Here is a 19,851-nt window from a genome sequence, read left to right on the forward strand (position 1 = left end):
GATGAAAATAAAGATGTTTTTAAAATTAAGCTTACAAGTTTTTCTAGGTGTCCAAAAAAAAAAAAAAACTAATAAAATGTTGATGTCTATGAAATAATCTGCCTAAATTCAGAAATTTACAAGGATTGTTTTAAAATGTGAATAGAAAAGGAGGCTAACAGATGGAAAAGGGAAATTAGAAGGTTCTAGGTATGGATTTTAATAGAAGGAAAATGTGTTTCTGGATAAGAGAGTCTATGTGATTAAGTAAATAAGAGGGTTTAAGTAAGTGATAAAGCAGGTCTGTGTATGTTGGCTATATAGGTTTAAGTAAGTGATAAAAAAGGTCTGTGTAAGTTTGTCTTTACAATCAGTCATATGTTAAAAGGACAAAGATTTCTCATAACATTTTGTTTTATTAAGTTTTGTTTCTTGTTTCTAAAGTAAGTAATCTTAAAGGAATTAAACAGCTGATTAAACAAGAACTGTTATTTTAGAAAATTGTGCTATGTCTTTAAAAGCTAAACTTGGTTAATATAAAAACATCAATACACCAACAAGACTTAACGATCATTAATATATATGCCCCAAACAATGGTGCAGCTACGTTCAAACAAACTCTTCTCAAGTTCAATAGTCAAATAGACCACAACACAATAATCATGGGAGATTTTAACACACCTCTCTCACCACTGGACAGATCTTCCAAACAAAAGTTGAATAAAGAAACCCTAGAGCTCAATAATACAATTAATAACTTAGACTTAATTGACATATACAGAATATACCACCCAACATCAAGCAGATACACTTTCTTCTCAGCAGCACATGGATCCTTCTCAAAAATAGACCATATATTATGTCACAGGGCAAATCTTAGCAAATACAAAGGAGTAGAGATACTACCATGCATTTTATCTGATCATAATGGAATGAAATTGGAAATCAATAATAAAATAAGAAAGAAAAAATCCTACATCACATGGAGAATAAACAATATGCTACTGAATGAACAAAGGGTTACAGAAGACATCAAAGAGGAAATTAAAAAATTCTTAGAGGTAAATGAAAACTCAGACACAACATATCGAAATCTCTGGGACACTATGAAAGCAGTACTAAGAGGAAAATTCATTTCATGGAGTTCATTCCTTAAAAGAAGGAAAAGCCAACAAATAAATGACCTCACACTACACCTTGAAGCCTTAGAAAAAGAACAAATCAGCAGCAAATACAGTAGAAGGCAAGAAATAATTAAAATCAGAGCTGAAATCAATGAAATCGAAACAAAAGAAACAATCGAAAAAATTGACAAAACTAAAAGTTGAATCTTTGAAAAAATAAATAAGATTGATAGACCACTAGCCACACTAACAAAGAGAAGAAGAGAGAGAACCCAAATTACTAGCTTACGGGATGAAAAAGGCAATATCAAAACAGACACTTCAGAAACACAGAAGATAATTAAAAATTATTTTGAAACCCTATACTCTAATAAAATAGAGGATAGTGAAGGCATCGATAAATTCCTTAAGGCATATGAGCCACCCAGATTGAGTCAGGATGATATAAACAACCTAAACAGACCAATATCAAGTGAGGAAATAGAAGCCATCAAAAGACTTCCAAGCAAGAAAAGCCCAGGACCAGACGGATACACGGCAGAGTTTTATAAGAACTTTAAAGAAGAACTAATACCAATACTCTTCAATCTATTTCAGGAGATAGAAAAAGAGGGAGTACTTCCAAATTCATTCTGTAAGGCCAACATCACCCTGATTCCAAAACCAGAACAAAGACACATCAAAGAAAGAAAACTTCAGACCAATATCCCTAATGAATATAGATGCAAAAATTCTCAATAAAATTCTGGCAAATCGGATACAAAAAAGATCGTGCACCATGACCAAGTGGGATTCATCCCTGGGATGCAAGGCTGGTTCAATATATGGAAATCAATAAATGTAATTCATCATCACATCAATAGACTTAAAGATAAGAACCATATGATCATCTCGATAGATGCTGAAAAAGCATTCGACAAAATACAGCATCCCTTTATGTTCAAAACTCTAGAAAAATTAGGGATAACAGGAAATTATCTCAACATGGTAAAAGCTATATACGCTAAGCCTCAGGCCAGCATCATTCTAACTGGAGAAAAATTGAAGGCGTTCCCTTTAAAATCTGGAACAAGACAGGGATGCTCTCTCTCACCACTTCTATTCAACATAGTTTTTGAAACACTAGCTAGAGCAATTAGACAGACGAAAGAAATTAAAGGCATAAATATAGGAAAAGAAGAACTTAAATCAGCACTATTTGCCGATGACATGATCCTATACCTAGCAGACCCAGAAAGTTCAACCAAGAAACTTCTAGAACTAGTAAATAAATTCAGCAAAGGGGCAGAATATAAAATCAATACCAATAAATCAAAGGCATTCCTGTATATCAGTGACAAATTCTCTGAAATGGAAATGAGGACAACTCTCCATTCACAATATCCTCAAAAAAAATAAAATACCTGGGAATCAACCTAACAAAAGAGGTGAAAGATCTATACAATGAAAACTACAGAACCCTGAAAAAAGAAATAGAAGAAGACCTTAGAAGATGGAAGGATTTACCTTGCTCATGGATTGGTAGAATTAATATTATTAAGATGGCCATATTACCAAAAGCACTTTACAGATTCAAAGCAATTCCCATCAAAATCCCAATGACATTCCTTGCAGAAATAGAAAAAGCAATCATGAAATTCATCTGGAAAAATAAGAGACCCAGAATAGCTAAAGTAATTCTAAGCAGGAAGAGTGAAATTGGTGGTATTGCAATTCCAGATTTTAAACTATACTGTAAAGCAACAGTAACAAAAACAGCATGGTACTGGTACCAAAATAGGCAGGTAGACCAATGGTACAGAATAGAGGGCACAGAGACAAATCCACAAAATTACAACTACCTCATATTAGACAAAGATGCTAAAAACATGCAATGGAGAAAGGATAGCATCTTCAACAAATGGTGCTGGGAGAACTGGAAATCTATATGCAACAAAATGAAATTGATTCCCTTTCTCTCACCATGCACAAAAGTCAACTCAAAATGGATCAAGGAGCTAGGAATCAGACCAGAGACTCTGCATCTAATAGAAGATAAAGTTGGCCCTAATCTTCACCACATGGGGGCAGGCCCCAAATTTCTTAATAAGACACCTATAGCACAAGAGTTAAAGCCAAGAATCAACAAATGGGACGAATTCAAACTAAAAAGTTTTTTTCAGCAAGAGAAATAATGTGAGGTGAATAGGGAGCCTACATCCTGGGAACAAATTTTTACCCCTCAAACATCAGATAGAGCTCTAATCTATAGAGTATACAAAGAACTCAAAAAGTTAAACAACAAAAAAGCAAATAACCCAATCAACAAATGGGCCAAGGACTTGAACAGAAACTTTTCAGAAGAGGATATACAATCAATCAACAAATACATGAAAAAATGCTCACCATCTCTAGTAATCAGAGAAATGCAAATCAAAACTACTCTAAGATACCATCTCACTCCAATAAGAATGGCAGCCATTATGAAGTCAAACAACAATAAGTGCTGGTGAGGGTGCTGGGAAAAAGGTACACTCATACATTGCTGGTGGGACTCAAATTGGTGCAGCCAATTTGGAAAGCAGTATGGAGATTCCTTGGAAAATTGGGAATGGAACCACCATTTGACCCAGCTATTCCCCTTCTCGGACTATACCCAAAAGACCTAAAAAGAGCATACTACAGGGACACAGCCACATCAATGTTTATAGCAGTACAATTCACAATAGCTAGAATGTGGAACTAACCTAGATGCCCTTCAATAGATGAATAGATTAAAAAAAAATGTGGCATTTATACACAATGGAATATTACTCAGCACTAAAAAATAACAAGATCATGGCATTTGCAGGCAAATGGATGTCATTAGAGCAGATTATGCTAAATGAAGTTAGCCAATCCCTAAAACACAAATGCTGAATGTCTTCTCTGATATAAGGGGGGTGACTCAAAATGGGATAGGGAGGAAGAGCATGAGAAGAAGACTACCACTAAATAGGGAAGAGAGGTGAGAGGGAAAAAGAGGGAGAAGGGGAGTTGCACGGAAGATGGAAAGAGAACCTCATTGTTATACAGAATACATATATGATGTTGTAATGAGAAAAAGAAAAAAAAGTGTGGATAGAGAGAAAGGATGGGAGAGGAGGGGAGGAGTAGGGGGGATAGGAAGGGCAGCAGAATAGAATAGACATTATGATTGATGTATGTACATTCCATGTATGTATTATATGTCAAAATACATTCTGCTGTCATGTATGACTAAAAAAAAAATAAAAATAAATCATATGGTAAAAAAAAAAATCAATGTAATTATTGTGCTATTAATGTGTTCATATCTTCCAGGTATACAAGTCTGTAAGGTAGAAGCTTTAAAAGAGCATTTTATCAACTGGTATTGTAAAGTTGTATGGTAATTTTAGGCTTAAAAGAAAAACATATTGGAGATTTATTTATGTCATTTGATGTTCTATAACTGGACCTGTTATCAATAAGATATGTAAAGTTTTAGGTTACTTTTTACACTGAGGTACAATTTAAATCTATTTTTAAGTTAATGAGAGCCTGAGCTATGTAAAAGTTAATACTGTAAAACACAAAAATACTTTGCTACTTTTCTACAAAAGGTTAAAAGCTTTCAGCCTTTCTTTAATTCATGTTTTAGATGTGATATTATATTGTTACCTAATATTCATGTGAACTTGAGCAACAATTTATGTAAACTTTGTAAAATGATGTTTAAAAAACAAAGATCAGCTTCAGAACTAGAGCACTTAATACTTAAGAATTATGAAGAGCCCCGCCTTAACTGAAATAAGGCTCTGTGTCCCATCTTATTACATGTGAGAATGACTCTACGAAAGAAGTAGGCCAGATTTCAGTATATTTAAAGTTGTGTCCAAAAGCTGGCTTTTGTCAAGATTACTAGGATCTCAATCAGGGGATATAATGTATAACTCTGCCAAAGTTCAAGGTAGCTATTTCACGAACTAAATATGTTTTTACTCTTGTTTGTTTTGTTTTGTAGTTTTCTTATAAATGGTCTAAAGATTGCCTGTTAATATTTTGCAGAGGTACTGCTTTAAGAACACACAACCTGGGTTAATTTAAGATAATAAGTTATCACCTACAGGATAGAGAGATAGACATTAAAGCCCAGTGCTCTTAATATAAGACTGTTGAAATTGATTTGCTGAATGTTTAAGATTTAGAATTAAAGTTAAATTAAAAGGGCCAAGAAAACCAATATTTGGCTCTTGCCCTCTGAGTCAGTCTGAATCCAGGAAACAGGGAACTTCTCTCAAGAGCTTTGCAACTCTGGGCCACATAACCTCCCGATCAGGGAGATTAATGAGACCACTGAAGAACAGAAAGCCAATCTGTGCATTTGCTATGAAGAGGAGGGTCATTGGAGAAGGGAGAGATCCCTGATGCTTCCAAGAGAAGCCACATGGTCAAGCAAGACCTGGACCCATCCTAGTGCAAATGGCACTAGCAGAAACGAGAAGCTGCTGTAAAGTTCCCCCAGGACTCCCATGGAAACTCAGCTGTTAACAATAGATAGAAACAAAAGTCAATTTGCTTCATCTTAAACACTTAGCAAAGACAGTTAAAACCCAAACACCGTTATTATTGGGCATTTTAAATAATAATAATTAAATGTAACTTAAGGTATACACCTTGTGTTAGCCCCCAAGAATAAGTATGACTGGAGGCTACAAAAGAGATTCTTAGGCAGGAATGCCTGATTACTATCAAAAGAAACTATCAAAAAGAACTGCCAGAGTAGTTTTTAGTTTAAGGCCTACAGATATTCCTAACATACACATGTAGGCTTGGTGTTTGCTAGTATAATCATGCAGCCCCAAGTAACAGAATTAAAGGTTTCTCTATTAGACACAGAGGTCATACTAGTAATAGGATTTTGCAAGATCAGATGACATTATTAAACTGTATCTTAATGGGGAAGGACATCTGTAACACTAAAAGTTAAAGTTAAATGTTATGCTTTCAGTCCTGATAACTGGGGATGTTAAAGCCTGGTGAGGAAACTTTTATTATACAGCGACCTGTTCCAGCTGCTGCAACATTTATTCAGTACTCATGGTTTTTGTTTCTCTCATAGAAGCATCCATCCCCAGATGACTTTACAATCTGTTCTTCCCCAATCAGACTTCAAACTGAACTGACTTCTAAAAGGGAACTCTTGTCCCCCACGTCCCCTATGTTGTCATCCCCCGCATCGTCGAGCCCCCTCATGTTTGACGCCCCCCTCTCAGCTTTGAAGCAGCTAGAACGAGCCATCGCCCCTTCTTACAGCAATAAGGTGTTCCTAAAATTAGAGGGGGGAATGAAGCCAGAAATAGACAGTGTAGTAAATTGAGTCAGGTTGGATTTAGGAGGCCAATTTTGAGTGAGTCTGGGAAGTTGAAGACTGTCCCCTGAGGGTTACTGTTTACTCTACCAAGATGTAGAGCCTGCCCAAATAGACCCTCAACTGAGGGAACCATGATTGGTTCCCAAGTTTCCAGACAAAGGGGGGAATAAGAAACTGATGTGACTCTATTTTTTGAGAAACCAGCCTCTACCTCAGAGCAAAGCCTGTCCAAGGAAGGGGGCATGACCCTTGTCCTTGGAAAAACCCACAGAGCACTCTTAGGCACATACCCACTCTGCCTATCTATAAATAACAGGAGAGATCTGTGGCACCCTGACTCAGTCAGGCTAGGTGAGGACCCACTGCAACCCCCTAGCAGCCACCAATCAGCATGAGACAGGGAAAATACCTGGGATGCCAGATGACCCTCCCAGTAGTTTATGGTGGTTGATAACATGTTGGGAAACCATGTAGTTCAGCATGCACTCCCCTCATGGCTTAAACCAATCAGTTCAAACGAATCCCCCTCTTGTACTAACCAATCACCCTTACCCAACTTGTTCCCACCAGTGAATGTGCTAATCATGTTTTAGAGTTGTTTTATGATCTTCCTGCGGTGTGTGATGATTTGCTAAGAGATGCTATGATGTATGTGAAGTCCCTGCTTTCCCCAAAGAGTATATAAAACTGCTGCAAACCCTGGGCTCGGGGCCTCTTAGCGACACCAGTTGCTGTGTGCACGGAGGACCGAGCTAGCTCACCATAAACACCTCTTTGCTGCTTACATCGATCTTGGTCTCTGGTGGTCTTTTGGGGGTCCCGAACTTGAGCATAACAACCCCCACCACACACACACACACAAGGAATCAAACAAACCAACCAGCAAACATTCAGGGGGAAAGAGGATTCTGAGAAATGAGATACTTATTTTCATTTAAATAAAAAAGACCTTTAACCTATTTATTCTACAAATCACAAGGCAATGTTGCCTGAACCTTGCCAGTATCTTCTAGAAGTAGGCATAACCAAGAACTAATAGTTAATTCACTATAACTAACTGCCCACTGCAAATGTCTAGGAGTTCCATGTCTATGAAACAAAGTTAAGGCTGGAGGTGTGAGTCCGTGGTAGAACACGTGCTTAGCATGCTAGAGGTGGAGGGAAGGAGGGAAGAAGGAAAGGCGAGAGGGAGGGAGGAGAAAAGGAAGGAAGAAAATTTGTGAGTTCCTTCACATGTAAACATAGCTTATTTTTTAGAATCTCACCTCAAATTATTTTTTAAAAGAAGTGGAGAAAGGCAAGCATTTCTGCAAAGACATTCCTCAAGAAACAAAAGTTTAAATGTGTGATCTCCTGGAATAAGTCATGTCAGAGGCCTGGGTCTTCATCTTGACCGCTAATTAGATTTATGTTCCTTAACTTTTTCACCTGAAAATGGGAAAAATGGGTGCTCCTCTTAACCCCAGTGTTGATAAAAAATAATAGGTATGAAAAACATTCAAAAAAGTTTTTAAAGCTCTATGGAGCCAGGGGTGGTGGCACAGCCTGTGATACCAGTTACTCAGGAGACTGAGGTGGGAGGATCACAAACTCTAGACCAGCCAGGGCAATTTAGCAAGTTCCTGTCTCAAAATAAAAACATAAATAAATTCAGCAGCCCTGGGTTTCATCTCCAGTATAATAAAAAGAAGCTCTATGGAAATACAAAATTTTCTGTGGGCCTAGGAACTTCAGAAGGCCCAGCAGGGTGGAAGGGTGAAAGAGAAAACAACCATCGCTCTCAAGTTGAGAAAGGCATGCCCTCAGGCATGATGGTACAGAGCCATGATATTTGCATCACACTTTAGGTTGATGAATGCATGCCCAACCACCCTTTGACATAAGTGTTTTCCTGTCTGCCTCAAGGCAAGGTGAGGGGTTTGTGGGTGCAGGGAATTTAATGATCCTCATGGAACCTTACTCTTTCCCAATTGATGAAAAAAAAAATTATTAATTTAATAATGCTCCAAATGGGAAACATGCCTACCCTCCCACTCTATAAAAATAAAAGAGCCCAGGAAATAAAATTCCAAAAAGACTAAATTGATTTTCACCCAATTCTTTCCAAAGCTACTTGTGGACCCCTCAAGGAAATTAAGGCAGGCACCCTGTCATGCTTCCAAACAATGTAGCTGTTAGTACTGTAAGTTTGAAAAGATAAATTCTAACAGTTTGCTAAATTTCATCAAAGAAATTCAAGTCACCCCACTAATCTAAGTAAACTTTTATCAAACTACTAATTATAGTACATAAAAGGCAGAAAATACAGCAGGTTTTAAAGATGCAAAAAAAATACATAAAAATAATCAAATGGGTGATCGCTTTAGTGACACATATACTAAAATTGGAACAATTCAGAGAAGATTAGCATAGCCCCTGCTCAAGGATGGCGCGCAAATTCATGAAGCGTTCCATATAAGCACTTGCCTTGCAAGTGTGAGGCACTGGGTTTGATCCTCAGCACCACATAAAAAAATAAAGAAATGTGCCCACCTACAACTAATATATATATATATATAAAATAATCAATGGGAGAAGTAGCCAAGTTGAATGAAATAAATTATAGGCAATCTTATAGAGGAATTTTATTCCTGTGAGCTTTACTCTTCTGTTGATTTAATGTGTTTTTGGTGACCATTAAAACTGAACATTTTCAATCTGACTGAAAATGCTTAATTAGAACATTCTCGAATGGTTTCTGGATGGCCACAGCTCAGGGATGATGAGGCTTAGAGGCCCTCACAAGCCCTGAGAGCCAAGTCATAGACCACATTTCCTCTCCGCTGCCCTCACTATTCTTGAAGTAGAGCCACTTCCCCAGAGAGCCTCCTAATTGCTACAGACTCGGTTCCATTGACACCAGAGCAACTTCTGTTCAGATGAAGATGTAAGTTTTCATACTGAGATCTGGCATATCTGTGAGGCTCCAAGTCTCCAGCCTGATGGTGTGAGCATCTGCCACCTGCTCTGTCTGCAGACTAGAGACGCTGCAGAGGTATGGGCTAAGCCACAGGGGCAGCTAGTGGCCATGTGATGCCCGGCTACTCTACAATCTCCTTACAGAAGCAAGAGATAAGTTACCTCCTGCAGAGCCTGGGCCAGCTGTTGCTTGAGATCTTCTTCTCCTTGCTCTTTATCCAAACCCTGCAAAGCCAAAACAAAATGAAAGGTTTTCCTATTAAAAAAGGGGGAAAAACCCAACAAGGAGCAGAACCTATGAGCTAGTGTTGGAATCTAGAAATAACAGAGGTCAGTGAGCAGGTTGAAATCTCTTCACTCTCACCTAAAGCTTATGGCAGTAAAGGATTTGAGCAGTTATCCCCACAAACACTACACACCTCAGGACTGTCAGCTTTAAGCCACCACTTGGGTGGTTCTGGAACAGTCCATGCCTCCTTCACTGGCTAATGCCAAGACACCCCAAAGGATATAAACTGAGAACTTCTGAATCTAAACTCAGACATAATGTCTAATGCTGGGACTCAGAAGATCTTCTATGTTTTTTCCCTAAATTCTGGTCACCCTGTCTCCTCATTCTGAGACCACTTTTTGCTTATAAACTAGTCTTCCTGTCCCCGAGCATGAGCTTATGTTATATTTCCTCCACCTGACGGTGTGAGCGTCCGCCAAAGCTGCGATAATGCAAGCCTTCCACAATCTCATTAATCTAGTCCAGCTTCTTCCAAAAGAACCTCTGGGCTCTTCCCTCCTTAAGAATTACCTACCCATTTAGTATGCCCACATGAAATTGTAGTCTGGTTTAGAAACTCAATGAAAACTGTTTTCCTATTATATTATGTGCATAATACATCTTGTCTCTTCAACAGGATGAATTACTTAATGGCAAAAACCATTTATTAAGCATTTTTTGCCCAGCAGAACTTCTTAGTGCCAGGCATCATGGTTACCCAAAAAACAAACACAACAAAAAAAAATCTATGTGAACTTCTGAACAAGGAGCAGGGGTAGGCTAAATCCCCAGGGTTGGGTGGGCAGAAGGAAATGCAACTAGGACTATATACACTTTGCTTTGAGCCATTAATACACGACCCCTGGAGAAATTCTCTAAACCAGGCTTTTTCACCTTTAGTTAACATTTGGCTACAGGAATAGGTTTTGCACCTATACCTTGAAGCATACAAAATGGCCACAAATATTAACAGTAACTCTTCAGGATGTAGCTCAGTGGTAGAGTGCTTACCTAGCATGCGTGAGATCCTGAGTTTAATCCCCATCATCACAAAACAAAGAGTAACTCTTATTCCTGAACACATTATCCCTTCAAGAGGGTTCTGTTCTAGTGAAGGTTTGACACACTAAATACGTAGAGATAAAACACCCTTTATTAATCTAAAGAACTAGTCTAGGCTAGATAAGGGAAACAAAAAGGTACACACATGCAACAGTATATACCCTAAAAAGAGCTTCATTTTTTAAAAAATATTTTTTTAGTTATACATGGACACAATATCTTTACTTTGTTTATTTATTTTTATGTGGTGCTGAGGATCGAACCCAGTGCCTCACATGTTTGAGGCAAGCGCTCAGCCACTGAGCCCCAGCCCCAGCCCTAAAAAAGAGCTTCTTAATCCATGTTCTCTGCTACTACTAGCCAGCTCAAAGGGATAACAGAAATTAGAATGAAATTTATAAATTGTTCAGAAATAAGCCAGTTGTTGTTCCTTGCCCTGAGCAACCTAAGCAAAAATAAAAGCTTATTCACTTCAGTTGTGATTGGTCCTTCTTATTTCTAAGTCAACAACAGAGAATTCCTGACATTCAACAATACCTGAGCAAATGGGTGGGAGTAATGTGTGGTTCCTGCCAGATGGGAACTGACATTTTGAGTAGGAACAGAATCAGGTTTGCCTAAAGCTTGTGCAAAAGCTTGTCATCTAAGCAAATGATTCAGGCATGGAAACACATTTAGCATTATTTTGACACCACCAAGACAGTCATCCCAGTAAAGGAAAGTAAGTGGCTTATCATTTCAACATAATACCAGAGTCATGGTGTCCCTGTCCTCAGCATGCTGGATGCTCAAGACTGAAACAAAAACATTTTCTGTTTTTCTAGCCTCTGACCTCTTAGGTTAGCTACAGAGTGGACTCATCCTCAGAGCTAACAAACTGTCAGGTACAAGGGCAGAGTAACCAGCTGACCTACTGCCTTGCAGCTAAGTGATTTGGCTTTGATCACTGAGCAAAGACAGATAAGTCATGAGGTCAACTCTTGGCTTAATTGGAGTGGAATGTGGTTTTGTGCCATCCTGACCTTCATCCAACTTCTTCACCTGACAGTGGGTCTGAGATACCTTGGCTTGTATTCTGAGATCAGTTATGCTCTAGCTGGCTCTTTCAGTCATCATACCCTATATCTTGACACCCTAAGTCTGGCTCCTGGTCAGCATGCTCAAACTTTAACCCCCTTCTCAACTTTCTTCTCCCATTCTATCTCCTGTTTCTGGTACTCAAACATTTAGTCTCTGGACCAGAAATAGACAGCTCTAGATAGAGGTTCCCAAAGTAACAGCCCACCGATGGGCAACCTTGCCTTCCCTTCAGTGTGGTACCTGGAGATGCTGCTCCTCTTCCTGGAAAGTCTTTTCTAGTTGCTCTACTCTTGCCTGCTGCTGAGCCTGCTCTGCATACAGCTGGGACTGTAAGTCCTGCAGTTCCTGTTCCATTTTCATGATTTTCTTTGAGCTCCCCTTTTGGGTTTGCCTTTTCACATTCAGAACAGCAACTTGTTTTTCCTGCATCTGCGTTTTCAGCTTCAGAATCCTGGACATGGTCACCTTAAACAGCTCTAAGCTGCTCTGAGATGCTGAAGGATTTGAGGCTTTCTGCTTCTTTTGATGAGGCTCCATGACTTTGGGAGGGCCAGGGCAAATACTAGCCCCTGGGGTCTTCTCATGTGCTTCAAGAGAAGTCAACTTAGGATCCAAATATTCAGAGGGTTCACCTTTCCCATGTGACTTCAGTGGCTGACCAGGTTCACATGACACTTTACTTATTTTGGATTTCAAATTTGAGGGGCCTTCAGCTGCAAGACCCTCCAATTCATCTAAACTAAATTTCCTTTTAGTTCTCAAGTCCTTATTTTTTTCATTCATCCGGTCACTCTTTGGGGACAGATAGGGATAAATTTTCTCCCATTCTTCTTCAGTAACTTCATATTCATACTCTGCATTCTCCTTATTTTCCAGAGGCACCCCAAGCTGGATGTGGTCTCCCTTTTGGATGAAATAAAGCTTTAATGGTTCCAGGCGCTCTCTGTTCAACCAAACACCATTCAGACTCTGGGGAAAGGGAAAGAAAGATTAAGTAAGTTTCCTGGTTTTGCTCTTCTTTTTTTTAATCTTTTTTTTTTTTTTTAGTTGTCAACGGACCTTTATTTTATTTATTTATATGTGGTGCTGAGAATTGAACCCTGTGCCTCACACATACTAGGCAGGGACTTTACCATTAAGCCACAACCCGAGCCCAGTTTTGTTCTTCTTAATGAAATTTCTCACCTGCTGCTGCAAAACCTTCTGCCTTTTCAGAACAAACACCCTTGAGAACAAATAGAAAAGAAAGGTCCATAAACCACCATCCTTAGAAACAGCATTCTTCAAACAGTGCTTTGGCTTTTTACCCATATTTCACATTCATGCCTCCACTGAGAACTGCCTGGAAAACAGGCAAGAATCACCTTATTATTGGTGGATAAATTGCTCAAACACATGCAATAGCACTAAAGGAAACTGAAACTGAATTGTTCTTATTGACCTAAACTGCAGGCAATAGCCCAAGAATGGAAAAATTGCTATTAGCGAAGGAAGCGTCACCTAATAGTGAAGTCCACAAGGCCGGCTTGGCCAGGAATGCTGCTCAAGTACTGTTTCTGAAGTGATGCCTCAACACAATGAACAAAGCACTTCTCAATATGCATAAACGAAAAAAAGAATACCAATGCTCTGTACTAGGATCAAACTGTAGGTGGGATCTGGTCTAATTAATACCAACAAAGGCCCATAGTGGTTAAGTGCTAGAGCTCTGGACCCAGGCTTGGGCCCAGAGCCTGAAGCAACACCTTGGGCTTATTAACTGTATGTCCTTTCTGCAATTTATTTAACTTCTCTGTGCCTCAATTTTGTCTGTAAAATAGGGATGGTAAGGAGCAAATAAGATAATGTGCATAAAACATTATTATACGTGTTTAAGTATAAAGTAAATGCTTGATGTTTACTTGTCTGGTTTTAATGAAGTGTAAAGGTCAAGAATTTGGGGGTGGGGTGGGGGTGGCTCAGTGGTGGAGCACTTGCCTAGAATGCATGAGGCACTGAGTTCGATTCTTAGCACCACACAAATAATAAATAAGGTCCATCAACAACTAACTAACTAAATAAAAAACAATATGGAACTTGAGGCTGGGGTTGTGGCTCAGTGGTAGAGCACTTGCCTGGAATGTGTGAGGTACTGGGTTCAATTCTCAGCACCACATGTGAATAAATAGAGTAAAGGTCCATCAACAACAACAAAATTACCAAAAAAAAAAAAAGGAACCTAGGTACACGTACAAATATGTAACAACAAATCCCATCATTAGCTACAACTATAATGGACCAACATAATCATAATTATTATTTGTTAATTACCAATAAAATAAAATAAAAATTTTAAAAATTACAACTAAAATAAAATAAAAAGAATATGGAACCTGGGGGTGGGGATGTAACTTGGTAATAGAGTGCTTGCCTTGAAATCACAAGGACCTGGGTTCGATCCCCAGCACCATGAAAAAAAAAAAAAAACAAAAAAACCATGGACCCTGCACCTGGAGTCAGGCTGCCTGGATTTATAATCTGTCTCTACCACTTACCAGCTGTATGACCTTGAGCAGATTTCTTGCCTCTTTATGGACCATTTACTTGCATCTATAAAATGGGGAATAATAACAGTCTCTCCCTCATGATCTTTTTGTGAATTTGATGAGTTAATGTGCAGTTAGAACAGTGCCTAGTCTGTGGCATTTTATAAATGTTCACTATTATTATATCCTGGCTCAACTGATTTATTAAGTCACTCCAATTCTAAGCTCCACATCTTACAAGGTAAATACATCAAGTGCAAAGGCAGAAGAAAACAATTTTTTTTTTTTTTCACTGGGGATTAAACCCAGGGGTACCAAGGTATATATGCCCAGACCTTTATTTTATTTTTTATTTTGAGACATTGTCTCACTAAGTTGCTGAAGCTGGCCTCAAACTTGCAATCCTCCTGTCTTAGACTCCCAAGACGCTGGAATTACAGGTGTGTATCACCATGCCCATCTGAAAACTTTTAGCAGCTGACTACAGAAAGAATAACCCAAGGGCACAAACAGGTGTGGGATTACATGGCACAGCCTATAAACGCAAAGGATTATCACGTGAAGCTGGGGTATTAATGGAAATGATAGGTCCTAGCTAAGGGATGCTAAACAGAAATGATAGGTCCACAAATAGATCTGAAACAAATGTAGGCTTTAGAGTTAACAGATATTGGTAGTTATTTTAACCCATATCAAGGACTTGACTTTAGGGGAGAGGCCAAAGATGAAACTCACTTCTGAATTGAGACTAAGACTTATGTTGGGGTTTGGGGATGTGACTCAGTGGTAGAGTGCTTGCCTAGCATGTCCAAGGTTCTGGGTTAGATCCCCAGCATTGGAGAAGGGAAAAACTTATCTTTATACTAGCAACTACAGCTGCTTACTTTTCAGCCAGAAAAAAATCCCTGATCAACCTGAATATGACAGAGGGCTTCACCACAAGGCACAGAGGATGAATGGGGAATAGAGATTGGATCTTAGCCATGGTTTGGTATTAGGCCTCTATTTCTGGCTTTTTCTATAGTATTTGGCTTGAGCAGAATATATGTGTGTGTGTGTGTGTGTGTGTGTGTGTGTGTGTATGTGTATATATATATATATATATATATATATATATATATATATATATATACATACATACATAAATGCTAGTCAACCCACTTCCTTGGGCCTAACATGGCTCACCTGGCAACCTTCCCCCATTCTTCTACTCAGCCTAGGGGAATGATCAGTCCTGCTGACTCTGCATCAACACATAGGGAAAAAACAAAGGATGGGGATGGAGCCAGAACAATCCATTTGAGAACAATTTTAGAACATAAAAGTTGATTTTAGATTACACGTAGGAAAAAGGTCTCAGGCAAAGTAACGTGATATAGGTGGCCACCTGATGCCTGTATATAGAAATTTAAGAAAAGTCTTAAAAAGTAGCATAAATAGGTTATAGAAGCTCCAGGCTAGAAGGAACAAGCAACCTTTAAGAAACTGAAGCAAACTTTTGAGATGTCTTGCAGCCCTCCACTGGATTCTCTGCATTAACCCGTCTTAACAGGGTTCTTTTGGCCTGCAAAATAAGTTCTCAAAAATTTCCCAATACATTTTATCCTTGGATCCCTCTGTTTAACCATTCATCACTTTCTGGTGACACCTAGTGGTATAATTTGAACCACAGCTCTGAGTCAGGTCTGTTCCAAAGGTGACTACAAAATGATGAACAAACTATGACTGGATTAGGACAGTCAAGCCTTGCCCAGGAATATGGTCACGAATACAATGGTTTACATTAATCATGCTTTGTTCAAGGATTTTCTAATGTTGGTTTTCATAGTCACCAGCTTGGACAAGGTCCAGCAGCAGCAAAATTATAACCAGAGGAAAAACCTGCCTGAAGTCTTTCAGCCACCCTGCAGTCTCCAAGCCATCAATGGCAAAAAAAGATGGGATAGGGCACACCCTCCAGACACGTTACTTTACTCAAAGCTCAATCTCTATCCAGCTACTTTTAAACAATTGTAAAAAACAGTGAAAACCCAAAGCCCCAAGGCAATGTTTTCTTGGAGTTTTCTAGATAAGTTTGGCATCTTTCACTTAGCAGAATGGCTCTGAGATTTCTCCATGTTGCTGCATTATCAGAGGAGTTTAGTTTTTTATTGCTGAGTAGTATTGAGTGTATGAGTAACAGAATTCAGCCATTCCCTAGTTGTTTTTCCAGTTTTTGATGATTATGAATAAAACCACCTTAACATTCATGTACAAGTTGCTATGAGAGGATAAATTTTTGTTAATCTCGGGTAAATATTTTAGAAATAGGAAACTAGATAAATGTACTGCTTAACTCTTTTTAAAAAATCACCAAAGTGTTTTTTGGTTTTTTGTTTTGTTTTATTTTTAGATTGAAGGTGGAACCCGGGGGTGCTTTATCATGGAGCTACATACCCCCAATTTTTATTTTTTTCTTTGGAGACGGGGTCTCACTCAGTTACTTAAGGGCCTCACTAATTTGCAGAGGCTGGACTCAAACTTGCAATCCTCCTTTCTCAGCTTCCTGAGTCACTGGGATTACAGGTGTGTATCACCACAGCCCACCATCAGTGTTTTTCAAAGTGGAGCTACTATTTTATATTCCTACTTGCAACGTATAAGAGTTCGAGTTACTCAGCATGCTCGCCAGAACTTGATACTGAGTTTTATTTTAGAAATCCTAAAAGGTGTGCATTGGTCAATATTTTGTGAAGTCATTTTTAGCTGGGGATGTAATTCAGTGATAGAGCACTTGCCTAGCATGCATGAGGCCTTGAGTTCAAACCCCAGTATTCCAAAAAAACTCAAATGAATAATTAAATAAATAAGTCTTTAATAAAAGTACAACATACAGGCGTAAAAGTGCCCAAATAAATAACTAATTACAGAGTAAATATATCTTTTATAACAACCATGAAATAAAAAAAAAATTATAGGCATTCCAGAGACTTCTACTATTTGGACATCCAGCCTCCAAAACCATTTAATATCCAGAACTCTATGTCTGGATCAGTCAAGATCCATTTGCAGGCAAGGAAATGGAAGAAAGGTTTCCTGTGGGAAGACTTCCTGTCCCAAAGGAAGTGAATCACAAGAAGAGACCAACACTATCTCCCTGACTCCACTGGGCAGCAATGAATTCTACTCCCCAAGTACCAGTTACCTCCACTTTTCTTTTTTTTTTTTTTTCACCTTTTTTCTTTTGAGACAGGGTCTCGATAAGTTGCTGAAGTGGCTTTGAACTTGTGATCCTCCTGTCTCAGCCTCCCCCTAGCAGCTGGGATTACAGGTGTGTACCACTGTGCCAAGCCACCTCTACTCTTCTTAATTGTAACATCTCCATTTGTTTTGCAAACAGCATATGGGTACTGATGAGGCCATGGTATCCTAAATGGGATTTTTTTTTTCTGTTTAAATCATTGAGTATAAGAAGAAACTAAGGGCTGGGGATTTGGCTCAAGCAGTAGCACGCTCGCCTGGCATGCGCAGGGCGCTGGGTTTGATCCTCAGCACCACATAAAAATAAAATAAAGATGTTGTGTCCACCGAAAACTAAAAAATATATATTAAAAAATTCTCTCTCTCTCTCTTTAAAAAAAAAAAAAGAAGAAGAAGACGAAACTAACAAAAACTAAGCCTGACGTAATAGCACACACCTGTCTGTAATCCTAGCCGCTCAAGAGGATGAGACAGGAGGATCACGGGTCCAAAGCCAGCCTCAACAACAGCGAGGCACTAAGCAACTCAGTGAGACCCTGTCTCTAAATAAAATACAAAATGGGCATGGGGGTGTTGCTCAGTGGTTGAGTGCCCCTGAGTTCAATCCCCGGTACTCCCCCCCACTAAAATAAAGAAGAAACTATAGGAGTCTGAGCCTTGCTTTAGAATTCACAGTGGAGGGCTGGCAATGTGGCTCAGTGGTAGAGCACTTACTTGCCTATAATGTGTGAAACCCTGGGTTCCATCCCCAGCATTGTTAAAAAAAAAAAAAAAAAAAAGAAGAAGAGAGAATTTACAGTGAACAAAAAGGTATCATCAAACCAGTTTTTAATCATTCTGACTCAAGAAAAATGCATAGAATTTCACACTGTGAACCCACGTAGTGAACAGGCCTGGTTAACTACAACACTTTCTTTCTCAACTCAAACTCCTACTGTGCTCACACAACGGGTCCACTCCTACCTTTCCACTCACTCAGCTCTCGACTGCTTCTTGCAGAGGCTGGGAGTCTCTCCCTCAACACACGCCTTTTTTTTTCATATAGATGCAATAAGCCTAGTAGCTTATGTTCATCGATTGTCTATGATCTGTGCATTTTTTCCATGCACTCTTTTGATATATAGAAGTAGTTTCTGAAATTCACTGTTTCCTATGTTAACTGACCGAGATGCTGCCATAAGACCCAGGACACTGATGAATGGTGCTATTTGGACTTTCAACATGCTCCTTGGCAAGGTACCTCTGACGGGGTTATATTTTATTTCCATGTTCTAAGAAGGTGTTAGTACCATTTCTCAATGTTGTTCTTTAGACAGACTGGATCGATTCATTTTCCTTGTGTCTACAGTGTGGCTTTCTTCCTCAGTGTTCCAGGTTGAACAAATGCTACCCACAGTATCAGACTGTCTCACTGACTGACACTCATGGACATGCAATCACATTAGAAGGAGCAAGCACAAACTGTAACTTATTTACCAAATTTCCTTCTATTTGTAGCCTCACCTGCATTAGAGAAAGAAAAGCAATAATTTTACAGGCATTTTGAGTTGTTTCTTTGGATTCTTTTTGTTTGACCTGGTAAGGGGGGCCGGGTAAGGTTTACTCTTTTCAAACAAATGCCATGTGAAAAAAAAATCTAAAACACTGGCATCTTAGTAGGAATATGAAAATTATACTTTTCTCAAAAATTAAGTTGGAAAAATTTATTTACAAAATAATAATGATAAAAGGCAGAGTACTCTTTTTTGGCAGTTTTGATAAGCAAGGTCCTTGCTCCTAATGAAATGGATAAATAAAATTAGATAATACTATCTTAAAAAAGCATGTCAGCTTTGCCTAGTTTTGAACATTACATAATTTTGAACATTTAATGTTTAAAATGGAAAAAAGATATATAGATTATGTATGTATAATATATATAGTATTTTGTGTGTCTGGCTTCACAAAAGAAGCCACATACACACACACACACACACACATATATGTACATTTACTCTCTTATTCAATATTATGCTTGTGAGATATATCCATATTGTTGGATAGTGTCGTCATGCATTCATGTTTACTATAGTATAATGTTTCATTATAAGATATAAGACTACTCCACAGTTTGTTTATCCATTTTGTTGATGGACATTCCAGTTGTTTCTGGAGAGAGAAAATACTGTGTCATGAGCTAAATATGTTTAAATTTAGTAAGCAATGTCAAATACTTTTCCAAAATAGTTGTATCAATTTATTCCCATCAAATATAAAAGA

At 38.5% G+C, this 19,851-nt stretch overlaps 1 protein-coding gene and 1 non-coding gene across 4 annotated transcripts in view; one reads left to right on the plus strand and one right to left on the minus strand.

Moving 5' to 3' along the window:
- The window catches only part of Rnf8 (ring finger protein 8), a 46,650-nt gene that overhangs the window by 13,531 nt on the left and 13,268 nt on the right, over positions 1-19,851 (minus strand). For all 3 annotated transcript variants that reach the window (XR_003583878.3, XM_071613439.1, XM_027943669.3), the window contains 2 exons: positions 12,068-12,796; positions 9,577-9,639 (listed from right to left, as the gene is read on the minus strand). Coding sequence is in view for 2 of the 3 variants with exons in the window: in XM_071613439.1 (XP_071469540.1) it covers positions 9,577-9,639; positions 12,068-12,796 (792 nt within the window). In the remaining variant the exon portion in view is untranslated. The remainder of the gene's footprint in view (positions 1-9,576; positions 9,640-12,067; positions 12,797-19,851) is intronic.
- On the plus strand, positions 8,810-8,916 carry LOC139706299 (U6 spliceosomal RNA). The gene has a single exon (XR_011707906.1). It is a non-coding gene; the product is annotated as a U6 spliceosomal RNA (small nuclear RNA).

The sequence above is a fragment of the Marmota flaviventris genome, chromosome 6, assembly GCF_047511675.1.
Source record: "Marmota flaviventris isolate mMarFla1 chromosome 6, mMarFla1.hap1, whole genome shotgun sequence".
NCBI classification, from domain to species: Eukaryota; Metazoa; Chordata; class Mammalia; order Rodentia; family Sciuridae; genus Marmota; species Marmota flaviventris.